This window comes from Monodon monoceros, unplaced genomic scaffold (genome assembly GCF_005190385.1).
Source record: "Monodon monoceros isolate NGI ecotype Baffin Bay Population unplaced genomic scaffold, NGI_Narwhal_1 Super_Scaffold_5, whole genome shotgun sequence".
In the NCBI taxonomy this organism is placed as follows: Eukaryota; Metazoa; Chordata; class Mammalia; order Artiodactyla; family Monodontidae; genus Monodon; species Monodon monoceros.
The window spans coordinates 38,761,700-38,785,081 of NW_021703782.1; the positions used below are offsets into that span (position 1 = coordinate 38,761,700).

The window sequence follows — 23,382 nt, forward strand, 5'->3', positions numbered from 1 at the left end:
TATTCAGAAAAATTGGAAAACAAACTGTACCCTTTTCTCTACCACTCTTAGATTGTCCTGAAGGGGAGATTTATTTCAATGAGATTATGGAAAGACAAAACAGCAGATAAGATTCAGCAACTTAGGGGAAAGATTTGACCAAACTCTTATTAGAAAATTAGGGACGTCCCTGGCTGTCCAGTGGTTGAGAATCCGTGCTTCCACTGCAGGGGCCGCGGGTTTGATCGCTGGTCAGGGAACTAAGAGCCCGCATGCTGCGCAGCACAGCCTAAATTAATTAATTAATCAATTAATTAAAAAAAGAAAATTAGCCTCAGAGCCACAGAGGCCCCTCTTCCTCCACTGGCATGGCCTCTGCCTGTCCCTAGGCTCCCCCTTCCTCGTGCCCCAAACTCTACAAAAGCCGGGAGACACTCTCCTTGCCTCCAAATCCCCTCTCCCCTCCCACTCTCCACAAACTGAAGCCAGGCTGCTCTTTCTAAATCCCAGACCTGTGCCCCTTCCCCCCACCCCTCAGTGCTCTTCCCTGGCAGCCCACCACCACCAGCAGGAACCAGACTCTTTAGCGAGGCCCCGAGGCAGTCTTCTCACAAGTTAGAAAGAATGGCCAACAACCCTTGCACTCATCCTCCGTTTTTTGGATTTCGTGGCCTAGAAAGTTTAATATGAAACAACAGAGTGATTTAGGGGTGCTCTCCTCACCATCTCTCCTCACCCTTATTTCATAGAAGAAAGGACATTTCAACACCAAAAGAGGAGAAAGAGTAGATCTGGGAATAAAAGCCCATCCTTCAGGTTTCCCTAGCGTAGTGAACGCGTCTACACCTGCAGCGGCATGCTGGCTGATGCGCTGGGGCTGTAACGCAGGTGTTTTAAATAGCCACGTGCTGTTTTTGTGAGTTTGTTTGGTGCTGATGGTGGCAGGTTTTCCTGGCGAGACCTGAATGCCTAGAGGCACTTGATTGCTTGGGTAGCACAACCTTTCAATGCCTGGCCACTCTGACTGTGATCCTGCCGGCCTGACCGTCTGTAAGAAGAAGTACAGGGAGCCTGCCTTCCAGGACAACCTGGGGACGAGCACACAGCCCACCCTACCTGCTACCACTGCCTCCATATGACCTGAAGGACAGAACTGCTGTGGCCACCCCCAGAGGTGAGAAATGGCTCCCTTTACCTGAGGCCCTCAAGATTACTGAGATTGCCTCACCCTCCCTTCCCTGCCACTAGCCCACCCCTGCCTAGAGGACCAAGAACTGGAATCAAGCCTCCTCTATGGCTAAGGAGCCTCCGTACGCCCCACCCACACCCCTAGGTGATCTCAGGTAGGAGACAGGCAGCAATAAAGGTAGTTTGGGGGCTTCCCTGGTGGCGCAGTGGTTAAGAATCCGCCTGCCAATGCAGGGGATACAGGTTCGAGCCCTGCTCCGGGAAGATCTCACATGCCGCAGAGCAACTAAGCCCGTGCGCCACAATTACTGAGCCTGCACTCTAGAGCCCGCGAGCCACAACTACTGAGCCCATGTGCCACAACTACTGAAGCCCGCCTGCCTAGAGCCCATGCTCTGCAACAAGAGATGCCACCACGATGAGAAGCCGGTGCACCGCAACGAAGAGCAGCCCCCGCTCACCACAACTAGAGAAAGCCCGTGCGCAGCAACGAAGACCCAACGCAGTCAAAAATAAATAAATAAATAAGTTTATTTTAAAAAAGGATAGTTTGCATGCTAGCCAGAGTCTGGGTCTGTGTTTCTCTCTAAATGTTTCCAGAGGAACTATTATTGGCTCCATCCCTGGAACTGAATCCTAGATCAGAATAAAACTCATAGGATCTAAGCTGGATATTGAAGAAGTTGAGAGGGTAGAGGGCTGCCAGATACAGAGGAAGCAGAGAGGACAGGAAATGAGAGAGTCCCATCGGGTGGAAGAACAAGGAGGGCGGGAGCATTTGCATTAGAGCGTGGCCGGGAGAAAAGGTTGTGCTCAGAGAGTGATCTCTTTGAATTTAAGGTTCCAATTTTATTTATTGCTGAATAACTAAATACACCAACACAGTGATGTAAAAGCAACACCTCTCTTATCCTGTCTCATGATTTTGTGGGTCATGGACTCAGGCAGGGCCCAGCTGGGCAATTCTGCTCCACTGATGGCAGTCACTTGATGAGGTTCAGCTGGTGGCTGGGCTGATGGGTAGAGCCAAGATGGTGTCACTCAGGTGCCTGATGCTTTGCAGGGATGACCAGAAGACTGGGCTCAGCCAGGCCCCTCTCCTTCTGCATGTAATCTCAGGTCCTCACCGTGGGTTGTCTCCAGTAAGGTACCCCTTACGTGGCAGCTCCGGGCTTCAGAGCTAATATTCCAAGAGACAGGAGTGAAACCGCCATCCCCTTAAGGCCTGGGTCAAATTTTCATATTAGTTCTACTACTGAGTAGACTCTTAAATTTTCTGAGTAAACCATCATGCCGTCTGTGAATAATGACAGTTTTGTTTCTTCCTCTCCAATCCTTACATTTTCTATTTTGTTTTCTTGCCTTATCGCACTAAATAGCGCCTCTGGTACAGGTTTAGTAAAAGCACCTACATATTTACAGTTTGTTCTTTACAGAATATTTACCAATCTATGCTTTAGACCATAGGTTTAAGTGTGAAAAAAAAAATCGTGAAAGAACTAGGACAAAAAGGTTTATTTTTAAAATAACCTCAGAGTGGGGAGGGATAAACTAATTTAAATAAGAAATGGCATGGTACTTCTTACAAAAAAATAAATAGATATGAATTGAGGGGAGGGAGGGAAGGTGGAAGGGGAAATAAACTAAAGAGTGGAGGAAGGCTGATTGGATGCAGCTTGTGGGATGATAAAGAAGAGAGTTATTTTAGGAAACACTAAAGGAGTGTTGGGGAGAAATTTGGATAAAGAATATTTTAAGGAAGTTTTACACTGTATCGTATTATGTAGTATTTTGTATTCCCTTTTCGTGGTCTCTTTATGAGACCTCTCTCAAAGCACATCTTACTTTACAAACTTCTAATAAGACATTAGACTTTACAACTAAGCTTTGTTTACTGTGTGCCAGTCACTGTGCCAAGGGATTTACATGCCACATCTCATTCAATGATTATAACAACTCCATGAGGTGAGTGCCATCATTTCCCCCACTTTACTGATGAAAAAACTGAGTCTCAAAGAGATGAAATATTTTGCTCAAGGTCCAACTGATAGTAAGTGAAGGAGCAGAGATGTGAACCCAGATCACCAGACTCAATGCCAGGACTCTTAACCACTATATATTTCTCCTGGTATTGGCCTTTTCATGGTACCAGAGAAAGGATATGGCAGCTTGTGAGTAGATAGATGCTCATTCTGAGCTCCTGGAATGGAACCAGGACAAGGTAAGTGTTGGCCAGGCTTTCCTGGAGGCAGCTGGCACACTATACTGCAGTATTCATCTGGAGGAAGGGAATGCATTAATGTTAGTAGGAGTTATAAAGTAAATTAATTCAGAGGCATGAGTGTTTGTCATCAGGACACAGGAGAAAAGAACAGGAAACTGCAGAATATTGACCTCCTTGCAACCACACAAGTGAGGTGAGCCAAGAGCAGGCAGGAATCTAAGTCACAGTAGAGCCTGAATTGAGCAAGTGCTCCCCTTGGTTGCCCTGACAATGGGACCTCCTTCCACTAAAATGTTATTATGATGTGGAAAGACGCATGCATACAAAGTAAACAGTAATTCGGTGCAGAGCAAAAGTGTCAGGGAGGAGTTTGGGAGGAGTTTGTGTAACAGATAGAGGATCAGACCTTAAGGGAAAGAATTTCACTTATGTATTAAAAAGTTGATGTTCTCAGATTGGCTTAGGTTCTGCAGACCTATTGTGCAGGATACTGTCCATGTAAACAATAAGCTGTACACCTGCAGTTTTGTGCTGCCTCACCTCTCCTGCCTGATGCCCTTACTGTACGGAAGGACAACCCTAGGAAGCAGAGTGGGCAGGTCTATAAGAACCATGCACCAGGGTCCATTTCCAGGCTCTCTTTGTTCCATTGGACAAAGGACAGGGCAGCACAATCCTACCGGACCTGTAGCACGTTCTCCATGAGTTTTTATTAGGATGGCCTTTTGCCAATATCCCCAGCTTAGTCTCCAAATCACTCAGTCCTTCAGCTTATAAAATGGGTTGTTATAAGAAACAGTCCTATGAAATTCATTAATGAGCCTCACAGAAGTTTTCTTTCAGCATTTATTTTAGCACCTACTATGTGCAAGGGTCTGCGGATTCAGCAGTAAATAAGATACACTGAGTCTCACAGAGCTTATGTTCTAGCAAGGGGAGACTATCAGGAAATATTATTTGCATGCAAATAACTCCTTATGATCAGGATGAATCCTCCAAGGGTAAGCTCAAGGCACTATATAAGAACAGGAGAACCTGGATTTGGTTCAAGATGGTGGAGTAGAAGCACGTGTGCTCACTCCCTCTTGCGAGAGAACCGGAATCACAACTAACTGCTGAATAATCATGACAGGAAGACACTGGAACTCACCAAAAAAGATGCCCCACATCCAAAGACAAAGGAGAAGCCACAGTGAGACAGTAGGAGGGACGCAATCACAATAAAATCAAATCCCATAACTGCTGGGTGGGTGACTCACGAACTGGAGAACAATTATACCACAGAAGTCCACCCACTGGAGTGAAGGTTCTGAGCCCCACGTCAGGGTTCCCAAACTGGGGTCCAGCAACGGGAGGAGGAATCCCCAGAGAATCAGACTTTGAAGGCAAGTGGGATTTGATTGCAGGACTTCAACAGGACTGGGGGAAACAGAGACTCCATTCTTGGAGGGCACACACAAAGTAGTGTGCACATTAGGACCGAGGGGGAAGGAGCAGTGACCCCATAGAAGACTGAACCAGACCTACCTGCTAGTGTTGGAGGGTCTCCTGCAGAGTCAGGGGATGGCTGTGGCTCACCATGGAGACAAGGAAACTGGCAGCAGAAGTTCTGGGAAGTACTCCTTGGCATGAGCCCTCCTGGAGTCCACCATTAGCCCCACCAAAGAGCCTCTAGCCTCCAGTGCTGAGTCACCTCAGTCCAAACAACCAACAGGGAGGGACTCAGCCCCACCCATCAGCAGACAAGTGGATTAAAGTTTTACTGAGCTCTGCCCACAAGAGCAACACCCAGCTCTACCCACCACCAGTTCCTCCTATCAGGAAGCATGCACAAGCCTCTTAGATAGCCTCATCCACCAGAGGGCAGACAGCAGAAGCAAGAAGAACTACAGTCCTGCAGACTGTGGAATTAAAACCACATTCACGGAAAGATAGACAAAATGAAAAGGCAGAGGACTTTGTACCAGATGAAGGGACAATATAAAACCCCAGAAAAAAAAACTAAATGAAGTGGAGATAGGCAACCTTCCAGAAAAAGAATTCAGAATAATGATAGTGAAGATGATCCAGAGCCTCAGAAAAAGAATGGAGGCAAAGATTGAAAAGATGCAAGAAATGTTTGACAAAGACCTAGAAGAATTAAAGAACAAACAAAGAGAGATGAACAATACAATAACTGAAATGAAAAATACACTAGAAGGAATCAATAGCAGAGTAACTGAGGCAGAAGAATGGATAAGTGACCTGGAAGACAGAATGGTGGGAGTCACTGCCATGGAACAGAATAAAGAAAAAAGAATGAAAAGAAATGAAGACAGCCTAAGAGACATCTGGGACAACATTAAATGCACCAACATTTGCATTATAGGGGTCCCAGAAGGAGAAGAGAGAGAGAAAGGACCTGAAAAATATTTGAAGAGATTATAGTCAAAAACTTTCCTAACCTGAGAAAGGAAATAGCCACCCAAGTCCAGGAAGCACAGAAAGTCTCAAACAGGATAAACCCAAGGAGAAACATGCCAAGACACATAGTAATCAAACTGACAAAAATTAAAGACAAAGAAAAATTATTAAAACCAACAAGGGAAAAACAACAAATAACATAAAGAGGAATTCCCATAAGGTTAACAGCTGATTTCTCAGCAGAAACTCTACAAGCCAGAAGGGAGTGGCATGATATATTTAAAGTGATGAAAGGGAAGAAACTACAACCAAGATTACTCTACCCAGCAAGGGTCTCATTCAGATTTGATGGAAAAATAAAAAGCTTTACAAATAAGCAAAAGCTAAGAGAATTCAGCACCACCAAACCAGCTCTACAACAAATGCTAAAGGAACTTCTCTAAGTGGGAAACACAAGAGAAGAAAAGGACCTACAAAAACCCAAAGCAATTAAGAAAATGGTAATAGGAACATACATATTGATAATTACCTTAAATGTGAATGGATTAAATGCTCCAACCAAAAGACACAGGCTCGCTGAATGGATACAAAAACAAGACCCATATATTTGCTATCTACAAGAGACCCACTTCAGACCTAGGGACACATACAGACTGAAAGTGAGGAGATGGAAAAAGATATTCCATGCAAATAGAAATCAAAAGAAAGTTGGAGTAGCAATACTTATAGCAGATAAAATAGATTTTAAAATAAAGAATGTTACAAGAGACAAGGAAGGACACTCTATAATGATCAAGGAATCAATCCAAGAAGAAGATATAACAATTATAAATATATATGCACCCAAAATAGGAGCACCTCAATACATAAGGCAAGTGCTAACAGCTATAAAAGCGGAAATCAACAGTAACACAATAATAGTGTGGGACTTTAACACCTCACTTACACCAATGGGCAGATCATCCAGACAGAAAATAAGGAAACACAAGCTTTAAATGACACAAGAGACCAGATAGATTTAATTGATATTTATAGGACATTCCATCTGAAAACAGCAGATTACACTTTCTTCTCAAGTGCACATGGAACATTCTCCAGGGTAGATCACATCTTGGGTCACAAATCAAACCTCAGTAAATTTAACAAAATTGAAGTTGTATCAAGCATCTTTTCTGACCCCAATGCTATGAGACTGGAAATCAATTACAGGAAAAAAACTGTAAAAAACACAAATACATGGAGGCTAAACAGTGCACCACTAAATAACCAAGAGATCACTGAAGAAATCAAAGAAATAAAAAAAAAAAAAGAAACAAATGGCAATGAAAGCATGATGACCCAAAACCTATGGGACACAGCAAAAGCAGTTCTAAGAGGGAAGTTTATAGCAATACAATCCTACCTCAAGAAACAAGAAAAATCTCAAATGAACAACCTAACCTTAAATCTAAAGAAACTAGAGAAAGAAGAAGAACAACAACAACAAAAACCCAAAGTTACTAGAAGGAAAGAAATCATAAAGATCAGAGCAGAAATAAATGAAATAGAAACAAAGAAAGCAATAGCAAAGATCAATAAAACTAAAAGCTGGTTCTTTGAGAAGATAAACATAATTGGTAAACCTTTAGCCAGATTCATCAAGAAAAAGAGGGAGAGGACTCAAATCAATAAAATTAGAAATGAAAAACGAGAAGTTACAACGGACACCGCAGAAATACAAAGCATCATAAGAGACTACTACAAGCAATTCTATGCCAATAAAATGGACAACCTGGAAGAAATGGACAAATTCTTAGAAAGGCGTAACCTTCCGAGACTGAACCAGGAAGAAATAGAAAATATGAACAGACCAGTCACAAGGAATGAAATTGAAACTGTGATTAAAAATCTTCCAACAAACAAAAGCCCAGGACCAGATGGCTTCACAGGTGAATTCTATCAAACATTTAGAGAAGAGTTAACACCCATCCTTTTCAAACTCTTCCAAAAAATTGCAGAGGAAGGAACACTCACAAGCTCATTCTACAAAGCCACCATCACCCTGATACCCAAACCAGGCAAAGATACTACAAAAAAAGAAAGTTACAGAACAATATCACTGATGAACATAGATGCAAAAATCCTCAGCAAAATACTAGCAAACAGAATCCAACAACACATTAAAAGGATCATACACCATGATCAAGTGGGATTTATCCCAGGGATGCAAGGATCCTTCAGTATATGCAAATCAATCAATGTGATACACCATATTAACAAATTGAAGAATAAAAACCATATGATCATCTCAATAGATGCAGAAAAAGCTTTTGACAAAATTCAACACCCATTTATGATAAAAACTCTCCAGAAAGTGGGCATAGAGGGAACCTACCGCAACATAATAAAGGCCATATATGACAAGCCCACAGCAAACATCATTCTCAATGGTGAAAAACTGAAAGCATTTCCTCTAAGATCAGGAACAATACAAGGATGTCCACTCTCACTACTATTTTTCAACATAGTTCTGGAAGTCATAGCCATGGCAATCAGAGAAGAAAAAGAAATAATAGGAATACAAATTGGAAAAGAAGAAGTAAAACTGTCACTGTTTGCAGATGACATGATACTATACATGGAGAATCCTAAATATGCCACCATAAAACTACTAGAGCTAATCAGTGAATTTGATAAAGTTGCAGGATACAAAATTAATGCACAGAAATCTATTGCATTCCTATACACTAACAATGAAAGATCAGAAAGAGAAATTAAGGAAACAATCTCATTCACCACTGTAACAAAAAGAGTAAAATACCTAGGAATAAACCTACCTATGGATGTAAAAGACCTGTACTCAGAAAACTATAAGACACTGATGAAAGAAATCAAAGATGACACAAACAGATGGAGAGATATACCATGTTCTTGGATTGGAAGAATCAATATTGTCAAAATGACTATACTACCCAAAGCAATCTACAGATTCAATGTAATCTTGATCAAATTACCAATGGCATTTTTTACAGAACTAGAACAAAAAATCTTAAAATTTGTATGTAGACACAAAAGACCCCAATAAGCCAAAACAATCTTGAGAAAGAAAAACAAAGTTGGAGGAATCAGGCTCCCTGACTTCAGACTATACTACAAAGCTACAGTAATCAAGATAGTATGGTACTGGCACAAAAACAGAAATTAGATCAATGGAACAGGATAGAAACCCCAGAAATAAACCCACGTACACATGGTCACCTTATCTTTGATAAAGGAGGCAAGGATATACAATGGAGAAAAGACAGTCTCTTCAATAAATGGTGCTGGGAAAACTGGACAGCTACATGTAAAAGAATGAAATTAGAACACTCCTTAACATGATACACAAAAATAAACTCAAAATGGATTAAAGACCTTAATGTAAGACCAGACACTACAAAACTCTTAGAGGAAAATATAGGCAGAACACTCTTTGACATAAATCACAGTAAAATCTTTTTTGACCCACCTCCTTGAGTAATGGAAATAAAAACAAAAATAAGCAAATGGGACCTAATGAAACTTAAAAGCTTTTGACAGCAAAGGAAACTATAAACAAGGCAAAAAGACAACCCTCAGAATGGGAGAAATTATTTTCAAACAAATCAACTGACAAAGGCTTATCTGGAGCCAGCCAAGCAAATAGAAGGAAAAGAGCCCTCCAAGCAAAAGGGCCCGATGGAAAAAGACCCTCGGGCAGGAACAGGTTCTTTGAAGCACTGAAGGAACACTAGGGTGCCTGGGGCCCCGGGAGGGAGGTGGTGGGCGGCACAGACACAGCCGGAGAGGTAAACAGGGGCCAGATCACACAGAAAATGAGCCTGTCTGATTCCAACACCAAGAATAGGGGTCCACTCTCTGAGAAATAGTTTCTTATTTCTCTCAACACCATGGGTCATATAACTGACAAGATTCTCTTTTTTGTATGATCTCTTTCTATGAAGAATAGACCCAATTCTATGCCAACCTTGAACACGGTCACGGGACTTTACAGTTGCCTTTTAAAGCTGATTCCTGCTTAACTGAGTCCCTGAACTTGCTTTTCTATCTCCCCCACCCCATATTTTATTATTTTTATGTTATGCCGTTATTTTCTGTACCTCTTATAAACTTCCTAAAATCCTTTCTGGGATAAGATGCACTGAAGTTCACATAAAATAAGTGTAAATATCATGGTAACTTGTTCATTGAGTCAGGCTTGGTCACTGCTCAAATTCCCGTTGCATTTGAAGGTGAACTTCACATTCTCACTTTTGTGGAGGGCAGATCATTTAACTTCAGTGTATGTTTAGAGGCCCCCAAGTTTTCATTCATTCTGGTGTCTTTATTTATTTATTTATTTATTTTTGGCTGTGTTGGGTCTTTGTTGCGGTGCGCGGGCTTCTCATTGCGGTGGTTTCTCTTGTTGCAGAGTACAGGCTCTAGACGCACGGCTTCCATAGTTGTGACTCATGGGCTTCAGTAGTTGTCGCTTGTGGGCTCTAGAGCGCAGGCTCAGTAGTTGTGGCACATGGTCTTAGTTGCTCCGTGGCATGTGGGATCTTCCTGAACAAGGGCTCGAACCCGTGTTCCCTGCATTGGCAGGCGGGTTCTCAACCACTGCACCACCAGGGAAACCCTATTCTGGTGTCTTTAATCTTTTTACTGTGTAAATTTCCCTTTTGAAGATGTGAACATGGATCATCACTTCAAGTTGAATGAGAAGATATAAGATTGGAGAGAAAGGAATTAGAGCAGGATTTGGGGCAAGGGTGACCATTGAGAAGAAAGAAAAAGACAACAGTGTTCAGAAGTTCTGAATGTTTCTGAGTCAACTAAATTTGAAAGTAGGTACATTGTCACTTCCCCCTTAACCTTCCTGAAAATTACTATCCCAAAGCCTTAGGTAGGATCACTCACAGTAGGATATGTGCCAGGGTGGGGTGGAGGGAGCCATGTGGCCCAGAATGGGGTGTCAGAGCTCAAGCAGGATGAGAAGGGCATCTGAGTAGGAGGAGGGATGCTCGGTATGGAATACTGGAACCGGATCAGGATCGGGAGGGAATCCATGCAGCGGTGAGGTGGGAGGTAGCCTGGCATGGTGTATTAGAGCCCAGGTGAAATGAGGCGGGCATCTATGTAGGAGGGCTGCCTACCATGAGGTGGCAGAGGCCAGTGGGGTGAGGACGTCATCTATCTGGGAGAGCAGCCTGGCAGAGGGTGTCAGAGCCTGTGTGGGTTGTGAAGGGCATCTAGGCAGCGGGAGGGAGGTAGCAGCAATGGAAGGTTGATTCTCTACCACGGGGAGGAGGGAGCAAGTAAATATACTCCATTAAGTATAATGGAAGCCAGGTTTCTCACCATCAAAGAAGGGGGTTATAAATGTGTAAACAGTTGTTGGTCTGAAATTAAAGTAACTGTTTGAACCCATGTTTTTGCTATAGATAGATATAGAAATAAATATAGATGTAAATATATGTATGTATATATATGCGTATATTACATACACATATACACTTGTACATACACTGTATTCCTGTCTCTGTCCACTGAGAAGACCTGACCACAGTGGTGTTCTGATTCAATGAACACATCTAGTGTCCAGATCTTGGCATGTGGATACTATTGTCCCCTGAAAGGAACCAGGAATTCTTAGAGATGATGGTTGGTTCCACGGCTGGGACTGGGAAAATCCAAGATGAGTGTGGAACAGTGAGTATCAAGAGCCTGGAAATGTTCATATGCTTTAAGGTAGAAATTCCTCATTTAGGAAACGATCTAAATGAAATCATTATAAATGCTGAAAAAAATTTAGCCATAAATATGCTCATTACTTTACTGTGTGTAATAAGGAAAACCGGAAACAACCTAACCAACGATAAGGTAAATGACCCAAAAAAGTAATAAATATTCACTGAATTGGATGTTATACAGATATTAAAATTAAGTGTGTCAGAATGCTTATATTATAATGTTAAATTATAAATACAACATCTAGATTCAGTATGAGTACAACTTCTCACCGAGATCTGGTTCTTCCCTGCAGCCTTCTAGAACCCCTTCCCCTATATCTCATCTACCCCAGTGTATATCAGTGCCTTGAGGTGTGGTTGGCATTCTTGCTCTTCAATATCTTGACTTTTGTGCTCTCAAAACCACCTATCCTCCCAGGTTTATGCCATTTAACAATACCACTCTCTACCACCCTACCCACCACCATCATCTTTTGTCATTCTCTACACCAGCCTCATTCACAAAAGACCAAGGTACCACTTTCCCACAGTTCCTCTCATTTCCAAGTCTTACACGTCCTAGGGAGCTTCATTGGCCCCAGACAACACATCATGGTCTCTCATTTTACTTAATTTACATCCCAATGCCAATGTTCTTCTTCCGCTCTAATCTAATTTAGCAATCTGAAGCCAGGCCCTTTGGACCTCGTGAAGTGTTAAACTTCCAGACCCCACTGTAAATCAGTTTTTCCACTCTTTACTTAGCAGCCTCAATGTTCTTGTCCCTCTGTCCTAATGCATCCACCCTGTTATCCTGAATTTTTGGATAGCTATTAATTAGCAACCTCCTTAAGACTTAGGTTAAGTGGCAGTTTTTAAATGGCAACCTAATTAAACAACTTCAGCCTGGCCAGATTCCATGCAGTCTTCCCTTGCCTCTTCTATTAAGTTGTGAATGAAGGATCTGGTTTTAAACCCAACGTTTTAATATCAGCAGATATTTCTCTTTTACTATATGAGTCACCATGTTAATAAAATACCCTTACTTCAATATTTCTATTTATCTAGAAGCTAAAAAAAGCTTTACATATACAAAAAATAATAATATAAATAAAAAGGATCTGGACCTGGGGAAAAGAAGCTCAGATACTCAAAATGATACACAAAAGTACACATTGATAATCAAGGTTCTCACTTAACCCAGAGGGCACTATAAATTCTTGACAGTCCCACAAAGAGAGAAAAGAGATTACATTCTGTTGAAAAGAACTTTCTTATATTTTATTGAAAGATTCTAGTTCTTTGAAAATTAGCAATCCTGAATGAAATGGTAACTTCTGTTTAGTTTGAGAGTCTGTTAAAAAGAACCTCAGTTCCCTAACCATTCCGATGAAGCAGAGTTCATTGTTCTTGGTTTTACAAAATTACAGTGATACAACCAATCATTTCTTTTATTTTATGTCGTGTGTAAACTTACTATTTAGATTTAAGGAAAGTAATATTCAAATTAATATTTTAAGCAAGGTTGGAGGCTTATGTTCATGGATTGCAACAACTAATGTACGCTTTGTGGAACTATTTGCGTTTAATGGAGTCTCTCGAAGATTAGGGTGACTCAACTGACAGTCTTTAAAATACATTTGGGGTCATTTTACAACATGGTCTCATTTCTTAATGTTTGTGTGTCTTCTATTACATCACTTTTTCTACTTGTATTTACTTTCCTAGTAGGGTACTGGCGTGTTATGCCTCTTAAAAAGCTGTGTATATGAAAATCTCACCAGCGCTAATCCCTTTAGGCATGAAAAAAAATTATCTGTATAGAAAGTAAATAAATTCTTTATGAAGTAAATAAATTCAGGAAATAAATTCAACCCAGTAAATGCCTCGAATATCTACTTGGTATGATATCTAATTTACTTATTTTTCCAGATGAGGAAATTCAGGGTTAGAGAGATGATTTGCTCATGAGCACATAGGTAGTAAGTGATGGAGCTAAGACCCAAATATATTTCTTCTTACTCCTGGCCCAGTGCTCTTGTTGGAGAAGACACCGAAATGGAAGGGGCTTATAATCCAGACATGGTCAAGAAACAGGAAATAAAATAAAATCATAGATTAGAAAATATATCTAATGACATCCTTGGTGTTAGCAATGGATCCTTCTTAGGGCATTCTTCAAAGGCATAAAATATAGTTTAATATATAGAAAGTAAACATACACTTTTTTTAAAGATAAATTTTTACTCTATTGAGTAATAGAATATTTACATTCATGGAAATGATAACTACAGCCTAAACTGATGATATACAGTGAGGACACATTCAATTTTACTTTCCATAATCTCTTCCCAAGAACCCAAAGAGTTTATCTAGTGTTTGTTTGCTAGAGCTGCCATAAAGAAGTACCACAAACTGAGTGGCTTAAACAACAGAAATTTGCTGACTCACAGTTCTGGAGTCTAGACATCTGAGACCAAGGTGTTAGTAGGGTTGGTTCCTTCTGAGGGCTGTAAGGGAGAATCTGTCCTGTGACTGTCTTCTAGCTTTTGGTAGTTTCTTGGCAGTCTTCAGTGTTCCTTGATTTTTGCTGCATCATCCCCATCTCTGCCTTCATCTTCACATGGCATTCTCCCTGTGTGTGTGTGTGTGTGTGTGTGTGTGTGTGTGTGTGTGTGTATCTGTTCAACTTTCCCCTTTTTATAAGAATAGCAGTCGTGTTGTATTAGGGGCCCATCCTACTTTAGTATGACTTCATCTTAACTAATTACATCTGCAGTGACCCCATCTCACACAGGGTCATGTTCTGAGGTACTGGAGGGTTAGGACTTCAACATATGAACTTGGGGGTGGGGAGCCACAGTTCAACCCATAACACTAGTGATATACTCTAGAAAGAGTACTGGTCATGGGACAAAGGAAAATTAGAATCAATTTTTCAACAAACTTAGTTTCATAAAATCGAATGTTTAAAAAAAAAATCTACCAATTCACTCTACCAGTTCCATTACATGTAGAGAGGGTTTGTCCCATCTGAAAATAAGCATAACTATTCTAGGAATATAAGAGGATTCTGCAGAGAGAACAACTGGTAATTCCACTGGATGCCACCTCCTCCCCGACCCTGGAACTTCTGACTTTTGCTAAGTTTCATCATGGCTGAGCTCCATCAGCCAAAGCTGTGCAGTGGTTCAGGGTAACCAGGGGCATGCTTGCTCCAATTATCTCCCCTTTTCTATGTTGCACCCTGTTAGGGAGATGCCAAAGTAAAGGGCTCCAGAAGCCTGCTAGCTCTTTACTCACATCTCTTCTCCACTTCCCAGCACCCACGGAAGAATGGGCTGGAGGACCTAAAAGAAAAACAGTACCACACACAGGACCACCTCCCTTTGGTTGACTGAGGACTGAGGCTGTGATCCTAACCATCTTTTCCTTTAGGATAAGTCCTCTCTGCTTCCTCTCACCCTCTTAAGCAATTAGACTCCTGCCGAGTTTATTCTTTAGTACCTCAGGTATGCCCAGTCAGTGCCACACTGGCTGGACTTCATTTGTGAGCCTTCATTATACTGAAAAAACATTCAAGTCTTTTTAAACTTGTGCGCTTTTTCTCCTGATGCTTGTGTCATTTTAATTATGAATATTGTCTAGAGCTGAGAGACTCCATCAATAATAATTACAATTGAGGGAGGGGATGTTAGGTGTCCTTTAATATGAAGAGCAATATTGGTGGTATTGTCCATTTGATTTCTTACCTTTATTGCTTATTATATGAGTTATTATATGAAAAATGTATGGATAATATTATCCAGGCCTAAGTCCTCTTCTGACTGTTAGATAATTTTCTCAGTCTGTATGATGTGAGGTAAAAGATGGGTTTCACTGATAAAATGTTTTTAGCAAAACAAATATTTTATATTCTATAAAGAATATAGGTCTTAAAAAAAAAAAAAAAAGAATATAGGTCTTAAACCCCCCCAAAAGGATGTTTCAAAAAACTTTCCCCTAAAGAATTACAGTTAAGGGCTTCCCTGGTGGCGCAGTGGTTGAGAGTCTGCCTGCCAATGCAGGGGACACAGGTTCGTGCCCCGATCCGGGAAGATCCCACATGCCGCAGAGTGTCTGGGCCCATGAGCCATGGCCGCTGAGCCTGCACGTCCGGAGCCTGTGCTCCGCAACGGGAGAGGCCACAACAGTGAGAGGCCCGCATACCACAAAAGAAAAAAAAAAAGATAGCCCATGAACCAGAATTTGCAGGGCATTTGGATTGAATTTTGGTACCTGATTAGTTTTTTAGGAGATACTTTGTGGTTATCCAAAAGAACATACAGTATTGTAAATGCTTTGAAAACCAAAAAGATCTGTTCTCATCTTTCTATCAGCAATATTAATTGTTCTTTAAAATCCAGGAACCAAAAATTTATATTACCTCATGAAAACATAACTCTTAATTTTCAAAGAAAATCTTATAGTGGTTTATTTTTTTAAAAAAAACACCTAAAAACTATTGTAGGACCAAAGATAAAGGACATCAGACTGAGTCACAAAGCTTTTGGAAATTCCTCCCCAGCATTCTGATCTCCATTTGGCAATGACATCATAATGTCCCTGCTAGTTATAGGACCTACTGGGCAACAGAAAGGAAACTCTGAGACACAGTAGATCACTGGATAAATCACGTCATTTTCCCAATGAATTTTATATTGTTTATTATTTTATGCGGGGTTTTTCACCCAGAGATTAGTGGTACGGATCCCACCGATGAAGGTGAGCATTTAAAACTTTCATCAAAATAGCAGACAGGAAACATGATCCATTATCCTAGAAAATTGGTCCATAGCAATTTTTAAAAAGATTTTATTGAAGTATCGTTGATTTACAATGTGGTGTTAATTTCTGCTGTACAGCAAAGTGACTCAGTTATACACATATATATTCTTTTTCATATTCTTTTCCATTATGGTTTATCATAGGATATTAAATATAGTTCCCTGTGCTATACAGTAGGACCTTGTTGTTTATCCATCCTATATACACTAGTTTGCATCTGCTAATCCCAAACTCCCAATCCTTCCCTCTCCACCTGCTTGGCAACCACAGTCTGTTCTCTATGTCTGTGAGTCTGTTTCTGTTTCATAGATATGTTCATTTGTGGCATATTTTCAATTCCACATGTAAGTGATATCATCTGGTACTTGTCTTTGTCTGACTTACTTCACTTAGTATGATAATCTCTAGGTCCATCCATGTTGCTGCAAATGGCATTATTTCATGCTTTTTTATGGCTGAGTAATGTTCTATTGTATATATATATATACCACATCTTCTTTATCCATTCATATATGTCAGTGGACATTTAGGTTGTTTCCATGTCTTGGCTATTGTAAATAGTGCTGCTGTGAACATAGGGGTGCATTCATCTTTTTGAATTAGAGTTTTGTCTTGGTATATGCCCAGGAGTGGGATTGCTGGATCATATGGCAACTCTATTTTTAGTTTTTTGAGGAACCTCCATACTGTTCTCCATAGCAATTTCACCAATTTACATTCCCACCAACAGTGTAGGAGGGTTCCCTTTCCTCCACACCCTCTCCAACAATCCGCGGCAATTTCCTATAGGATGATATAAAGTTTATTGTTGGAAGTATGGTATAACTTAGATTTTAAATCTCTGACTCAAATCCTTTGTGAAAAAATGCACTTAGAAAAAGAAAGTAGTCAAAGAAATCAACATATTTCTGATCTCTGGTCATACTTTTTTTCAGGGCCTGAGATGACGCCCTTACCTGAGCAGCCTGTGGCTGAACAGCCACATAAAGTGGAAGAAGAAAATAAGGAGAATGTTCCTGCTAATGAGGAAACTGACAATTATTATAAAGGTATAAACCAATGTAAGCTTTTCAAGTTAATAGCAATACATATACAAAAGCTGATTAGACTGGTTTGATTTATTTTTGATTAGATTGGTTGGATTTATTTTAACTCTAAAACTCCTATAATCATTTTATTTCCTACTTAAATTTTAACTTACCTTATAGACGTTTCAGCGTATGAGATGAAATCCTTATCTCCTACAACTTTTTCCATGAGGTGTTATGAAGTTTAATAAGATTCTCTTGGTAATTGTCTATAATTAACATAGGGTTTATCATTAGCAGTATGGTTATTTATTCACTTTAGTAACAATTGACCTAATTTTATGGTGAGTTAACCAAAATTTATTTGGAGGTGTGTGTCAGCTTTCTAGGGCTTCTTGAAACAAAGTACCACAAACTGGGGCTCAAAGCAAAAGAAATTTGTTCTCTCACAGTTCTCACAGAAGCCAGAAATGCAAAATCAAAGCTTTGGCCATGCCAGCCTCTCTCCAAAGCCTCTAGGAGACTATCTTCCCTTGCATCTTCCAGCTTCTGGTAGCCCCAGGAGTTCCTTGGCTTGTAGCAGCAGAACTCCAATCGCTGCATCTGTCTTCACAAGTTCTTTCTGTGTTTCCATGTCCAAATTTCCCTCTTCTCAATAAGGACACCGTTTTGGATTAGGAGGCCACCTACTCGCACGTGACTTTGTCTTAACTAATTAAATCTTCAATGACTTAAATTCCAAATTAGGTCACATTCTGAGGTACTGAAGGTTAAGACTTCAACATAGCTTTTTGGGGCAAACAAAATTCAACCCATAACAAGATGACTTTGAGATGTTTGGAAGGTCCACTGAACTTCAAATTATTCACCATTCATTGTATGGGCTTTCTTTCCATGTCCTTACAAGGTCCACCATTGTATAATGTGAAAAATTCATAAGAAACTCTTGTTAAAAATTAAATATAATTGAGATTAAATCTATCCTGGAATCTTTAATAATATTAATCAAAGAAAACAATAGAAATACAATTAAGATATACACATACACTCAAGTACTTTGAAAATTATAATACGTAAGTTGTATTTCTGTATGTTCTTTGATGAATCACTGTCCTCTTTTGTAGGTTAAAAAAATCCCTGATGCTCAGAGAGGTCAATTGCCAGGTTTCATAGCTACGAAGAAGCAGTCAGGAGTGGTGTCCAGTCTGTTCACCACAGGCTGCCTCTACTGTATGCAAAATGATGCAGTTATTTCCTTTTCAGGATGTACCTCTATTTTGAATTACCAGAGGGAAAATAAATCAAGAGCCTGATGATTACTTTGATTAAAGAAAAAAATCTTTCTTACACATACACACATATATATATAAAACATAAATGGGATTATACTAAAGGATTGTATTATGACTTGCTTTTTTCATTTCACAACTCCAGAGCTCTTTTCACATCTACCTCATTATTTTTAATGGATATATACTATTCTATAAAATGATATGTTCCATAATTTATCCACTATCTTTTTAAAGAATTAGATTATGTGCAGTTTTTTCCCTTGTACATTCTTCTCATGTACACTTGGGTGTATCTCTCTTTGGATAGATACCTAATACTGGTATTTTTGAATCAAGGATAAATCTTTTAAAATATTGATAGATACCACAAATTGTACTCCAAAACTTATCTACCAATTTACATCCCCCAAGAATGCGCCACAATATCACATCACATACAATGAATATTGTTAATCATATTTTGTGAATAAGTGAGAATTTTTCATTACTGTTTTAATTTGCACTCTGATTACTTTTGAACCTGAGAATTTTTCTCTGTATTTATTGGGCATTTTTATTTCTACTTCTGTGATTTACCTGTTCATATCCTTGGCCCATTTTTCTATTAGGTTGTATTTTCATTTGTTTGTAGGGGCTCTTTTTATATTTAGTATATTAATCTTTTCTCTACGGTAAAAGTAACAAGTATTTTCTCCCAAGCTGTTGTGTATCTTTAAACTTACTTAGGTATCTTAATCACAGAGAAAATTTTAAATTTTATGAGATCAATTCTTGATTAATTTCTTCTTCATTTTGTATCTTATTTAGGTAGGCCTTATCCAATCCAAGATATTAATTTATTTTCCAATTTTTGGATAATTTTATATTTTGGTTAAAACTCTTAGGTCTTTTTTTTTTTTTTTTTTTGCAGTATGCGGGCCTCTCACTGTTGTGGCCTCTCCTGTTGCGGAGCACAGGCTCCGGACGCACAGGCTTAGTGGCCATGGCTCATGGGCCCAGCCACTCTGCGGCATGTGGGATCTTCCCGGACCAGGGCATGAACCCGTGCCCCCTGCATCGGCAGGCGGACTCTCAACTACTGCGCCACCGGTCTTAAATCCAATTATTTTTGTATATGGCATAAAATATGCATAAAACTTTACATTTTTCAAGGAGGATTGCCAGTTGTCTAACATTAGTTCCCTACTGATATGAAACTCACATTTAATATAATCTAAATTCCATTTGAAATTGGTCAGTTGCTACCTTTTTATTGTTTCTTTGATCTGTCTTTCCCTACAAAAATACCACAGTGTTTTAATTTTCATACTTTCATAACTCATAACATGAATATTGAGCTGTGATTTCCTTTTATTTCTCCATAGATCTAGCCCAGAAATTCTTCAAAATTAATGGCAGTGTGTGTGTGTGTGTGTGTGTGTGTGTGTGTGTGTGTGTTGGGGAAATGAATATATATATTTATATACTAAACACACATATACATTCATGTGTGTAAAATTTTCTGTCATTTCATGAGATTTTAGAAAGGGGAGACATGCATATGAATGTTCAGTCTGGCATCTTGATCCAATTTACTTTGACTCTGGTTGGGTGGGTATGTCCATTATTTTTGAATTACAGCCAGCCTCACTGACACCTCTTAAGAGCAGGATTCTTTATGTGCATATGTAAATGTGAATGTATTGGGGAGATCTTGATTGTTATTGAAGTATATGCCTTTTAAGCTGAACTATTACAGTCTAACAGAAGGTTCAAGGGCAAGTGAATGCTTCTTACTTGGCTAAAATTTGACAATGTTAATACAAACAGTGATAATATTACACATCTACGAATCCTTTGGCACCTATTATGCATCTATATATGTTTTTTTGTAATTTCCTTAATAATTTCTTTTCAAAAAGAGTCAGTTAGCATAAGGATACTAGTTTGGCTTTTTTCCCCATGAATTTTATTTTTGACCCTTGCCCCACTTGTTATTTTGTAGCTGAAGAATGTCTCAAATACTTTATTATTCTTTTCTTGGAATTAGTTAGTGCATATGTTTTAAGAAAAAAAAAAATCTGGTGAGGAAAAATGTGAAAGGAACAAGAAGTGACTTAGCAAGCTGCTGAAAATTTTTGATCTTATGTTTTTAGATGTGTTTACAACACAAAATCCAAATGACACACAGTCTGAAATATCTGTGAGAGCAGCAACTGACCTGAATTTTTCTCTAAGAAACTGTAAGTACTGAAAGACACGATTGCAAATATGAAGAACCCTTAAAGCAAGATTTCAAAATAGCACTGCAGAGTGTTGGGTAGGAAAAAGGTCTTAGTGGAGCTAATATCGTCAGGGAGTCTTAGTTCCTAAAATAGGGAGACTCCACCATAGCCATTGCATTGATAAATTCAGAAGGCAAGGATGTTCTTATATTTCTTAGCCTCATATTTTTGGTTTGTGTGGAAAGAAAAATGAAATAACTAAATTTAGGACTCTAGAAAATTGTTTTTTCTTAAACCCACATTTTTACTTCTTTCTGCTTTGCACTTTCAGCTTCAAATGTTATTCCTTTTTTGCATCTTTCCACCAAGTGTAACTATTGATAGATAAAACTGTTGCCAGCATGTGACTCTGGAGGCCATTAAAAGTCTCTAAAGTACATATACCACATCTTTCACCTTGAAGTGTCAATAGCTCATATCTATGAAAGACAAGGAAAAGGGGATGAAAATAAATAAGGCAAGAGAGCATATTTCTGGCTATGACAATATTCAATATTGGGAAAAGCCAGACTCAGCAATGCCTAATTATTAATAAAGCTACTTGACAATAATGAAATATTTTGAGCAATTCCAAAATTTGTGGCATAAATGGATAGGGACATTTCAAGGGCATACATTAATTAGACAAACCTCTCATGGGAATTTTGCTTGCACACAGCAGACAACATCTTGAGCCGTTTGGGATCAGACACACAGAGCCAATTCTTAAACAGACCAGGTACCTCAAATTCCCTTAGGAAATGGATTATTGAAGACCACAGGACCCATGGAAAAGATTCCAAAACCCTAACTTCTCTTCCTACAATTCAGGTCCCCAAAGGATTGTCAAAGCTGTATTGGAATAAGAAATTTTTGCCATTTTAAAAGGGGCCCTAACAGAGGGAGACATGTTGACATGGTGGGGACATTCTGGAGGAGCAAGCTCCCCAAGGAGATGGAAATCTCCAGAAAAATTTTGACTAACATTCTTTTAGTCCCTAAAACGATGAGAGCAAGGCAGTAGTGAGACAGTCCAGACGTTTTTCTCCAAAATCAAGTCTGAAGGTTGCATAGCAGAGTTAAAGGATTACTTACCAATTGTTCCAGCCCTGCCTGAATCTGTGTCAACTCTGGTAATGGATTCTTTTTTCCATCCTTCCTTGCCAACAAGATACCTGTGCTGTTTGTAGGCTCAGTAGAAATATTCCTAGAAGTGGGGTTGCCTGTACTTCATATGGAACTTTATTGACTCCTGTATGAAGCAATTTAACTGAAATTGCCAACTTCGTGGGGAGAACGATGGTCCTTCAGTCACAATTGTTCCCAAATACACTCTTGCTGACATACCTCCAGATGGACATATTATAGACTGAGATATATACTAAATCAGGCCTGAAAATCCTTGATTTGTAGCCCCAAATCTTTAGGGCCAAAACTCTGTTTTGAGTAGTTAACATGCATGTGTTTCCAGTTTGCAAGGACATTGATGTTACAACTCTTTCATGTCACCACCCTGACCAGCAACCAACTTGTCCTGAAGTGACAGTATCACTTCAAGGCCTGTTCAGGGAGCCATGTGAAGCCAATGTCTCTCATCCAATAGATCTTCCATACTGTCAAAGGAAGCCTGTGGCTCCACGCTCCCAGTTTTTCCTCACTCTTGCAAATTAGAGGCATATTAATCCCACCTCAAGCAACCCATTATCACACAAACATCATTCTTCAAAGCCTTCTTCTTTCCCCTCCTTTAAGGTATCTCAGGAAAATGTCAATATCTTTCTCTTTGTTTTTTTTTTTTGTTTTGATATTTTTTGTCTCCTTTTCTTCTATTTTTTTAGCTTAAAAAATGCCTAATTACAAATGTTGAGTCATTATTTTTATATGCTGATAATCCATTATGCCTTTTCATAGATGAACTCGTCAATGAAACAATGACATTACCACCTCCTGAAACAGTCAGCAATGAAGAAGAAAGTAAAGAACCTATTGAAAAAACTATTCACGGTATTAAAGTTACAATACTGTAGTCAGACCTGGAGCTTATCATTATATGACTTAAAAATTTAACTTTCATTTAATCTGAGTATTTCGTAAAGTAATAACATGCTTAAAGAATTTGTACTACTACAATTTAAAGTCATCCTAAAATCTTTTAAATGGTAAAAAAATCTAAGACTCAATTTTCAGATTTACTTGACAAGTGATAGGAAGTGAGCTCTTTTCAAAATACAACTTTATTTTAGTAAAATGTATTACATTTATATTTATATTAAATATATATTTATCTAAAATATCATGTGTGTATAAATATATATTTATATAAATATATTTAATACATTTTAATATAATTTTAAAATAATGATATAACAATCACATGCTTGAGAAATAAACTTGCCTCTGCTTAGAGTCAATTGTTGGTGTTTCCTAAGATTATTAATGGGGGAAAGTTCAGAGTGAGAGTTTACAAAA

At 39.2% G+C, this 23,382-nt stretch overlaps 2 protein-coding genes across 2 annotated transcripts in view; both read left to right on the forward strand.

The window, feature by feature from the left end:
* Window positions 1-20,830, forward strand: part of MOB3B (MOB kinase activator 3B) — a 236,388-nt gene extending 215,558 nt beyond the window's left edge. Inside the window, exons 4-5 of the transcript XR_003790649.1 lie at window positions 17,286-17,399; window positions 20,806-20,830. The gene's annotated coding sequence lies outside the window, so the exon portion shown is untranslated. The remainder of the gene's footprint in view (window positions 1-17,285; window positions 17,400-20,805) is intronic.
* Window positions 1-23,382, forward strand: part of EQTN (equatorin) — a 74,378-nt gene that overhangs the window by 43,742 nt on the left and 7,254 nt on the right. The window contains 3 exon segments of the mRNA XM_029201576.1: window positions 17,286-17,399; window positions 20,806-20,892; window positions 22,825-22,917. Coding sequence (XP_029057409.1) covers window positions 17,294-17,399; window positions 20,806-20,892; window positions 22,825-22,917 — 286 coding nt within the window. The 5' untranslated portion in view covers window positions 17,286-17,293.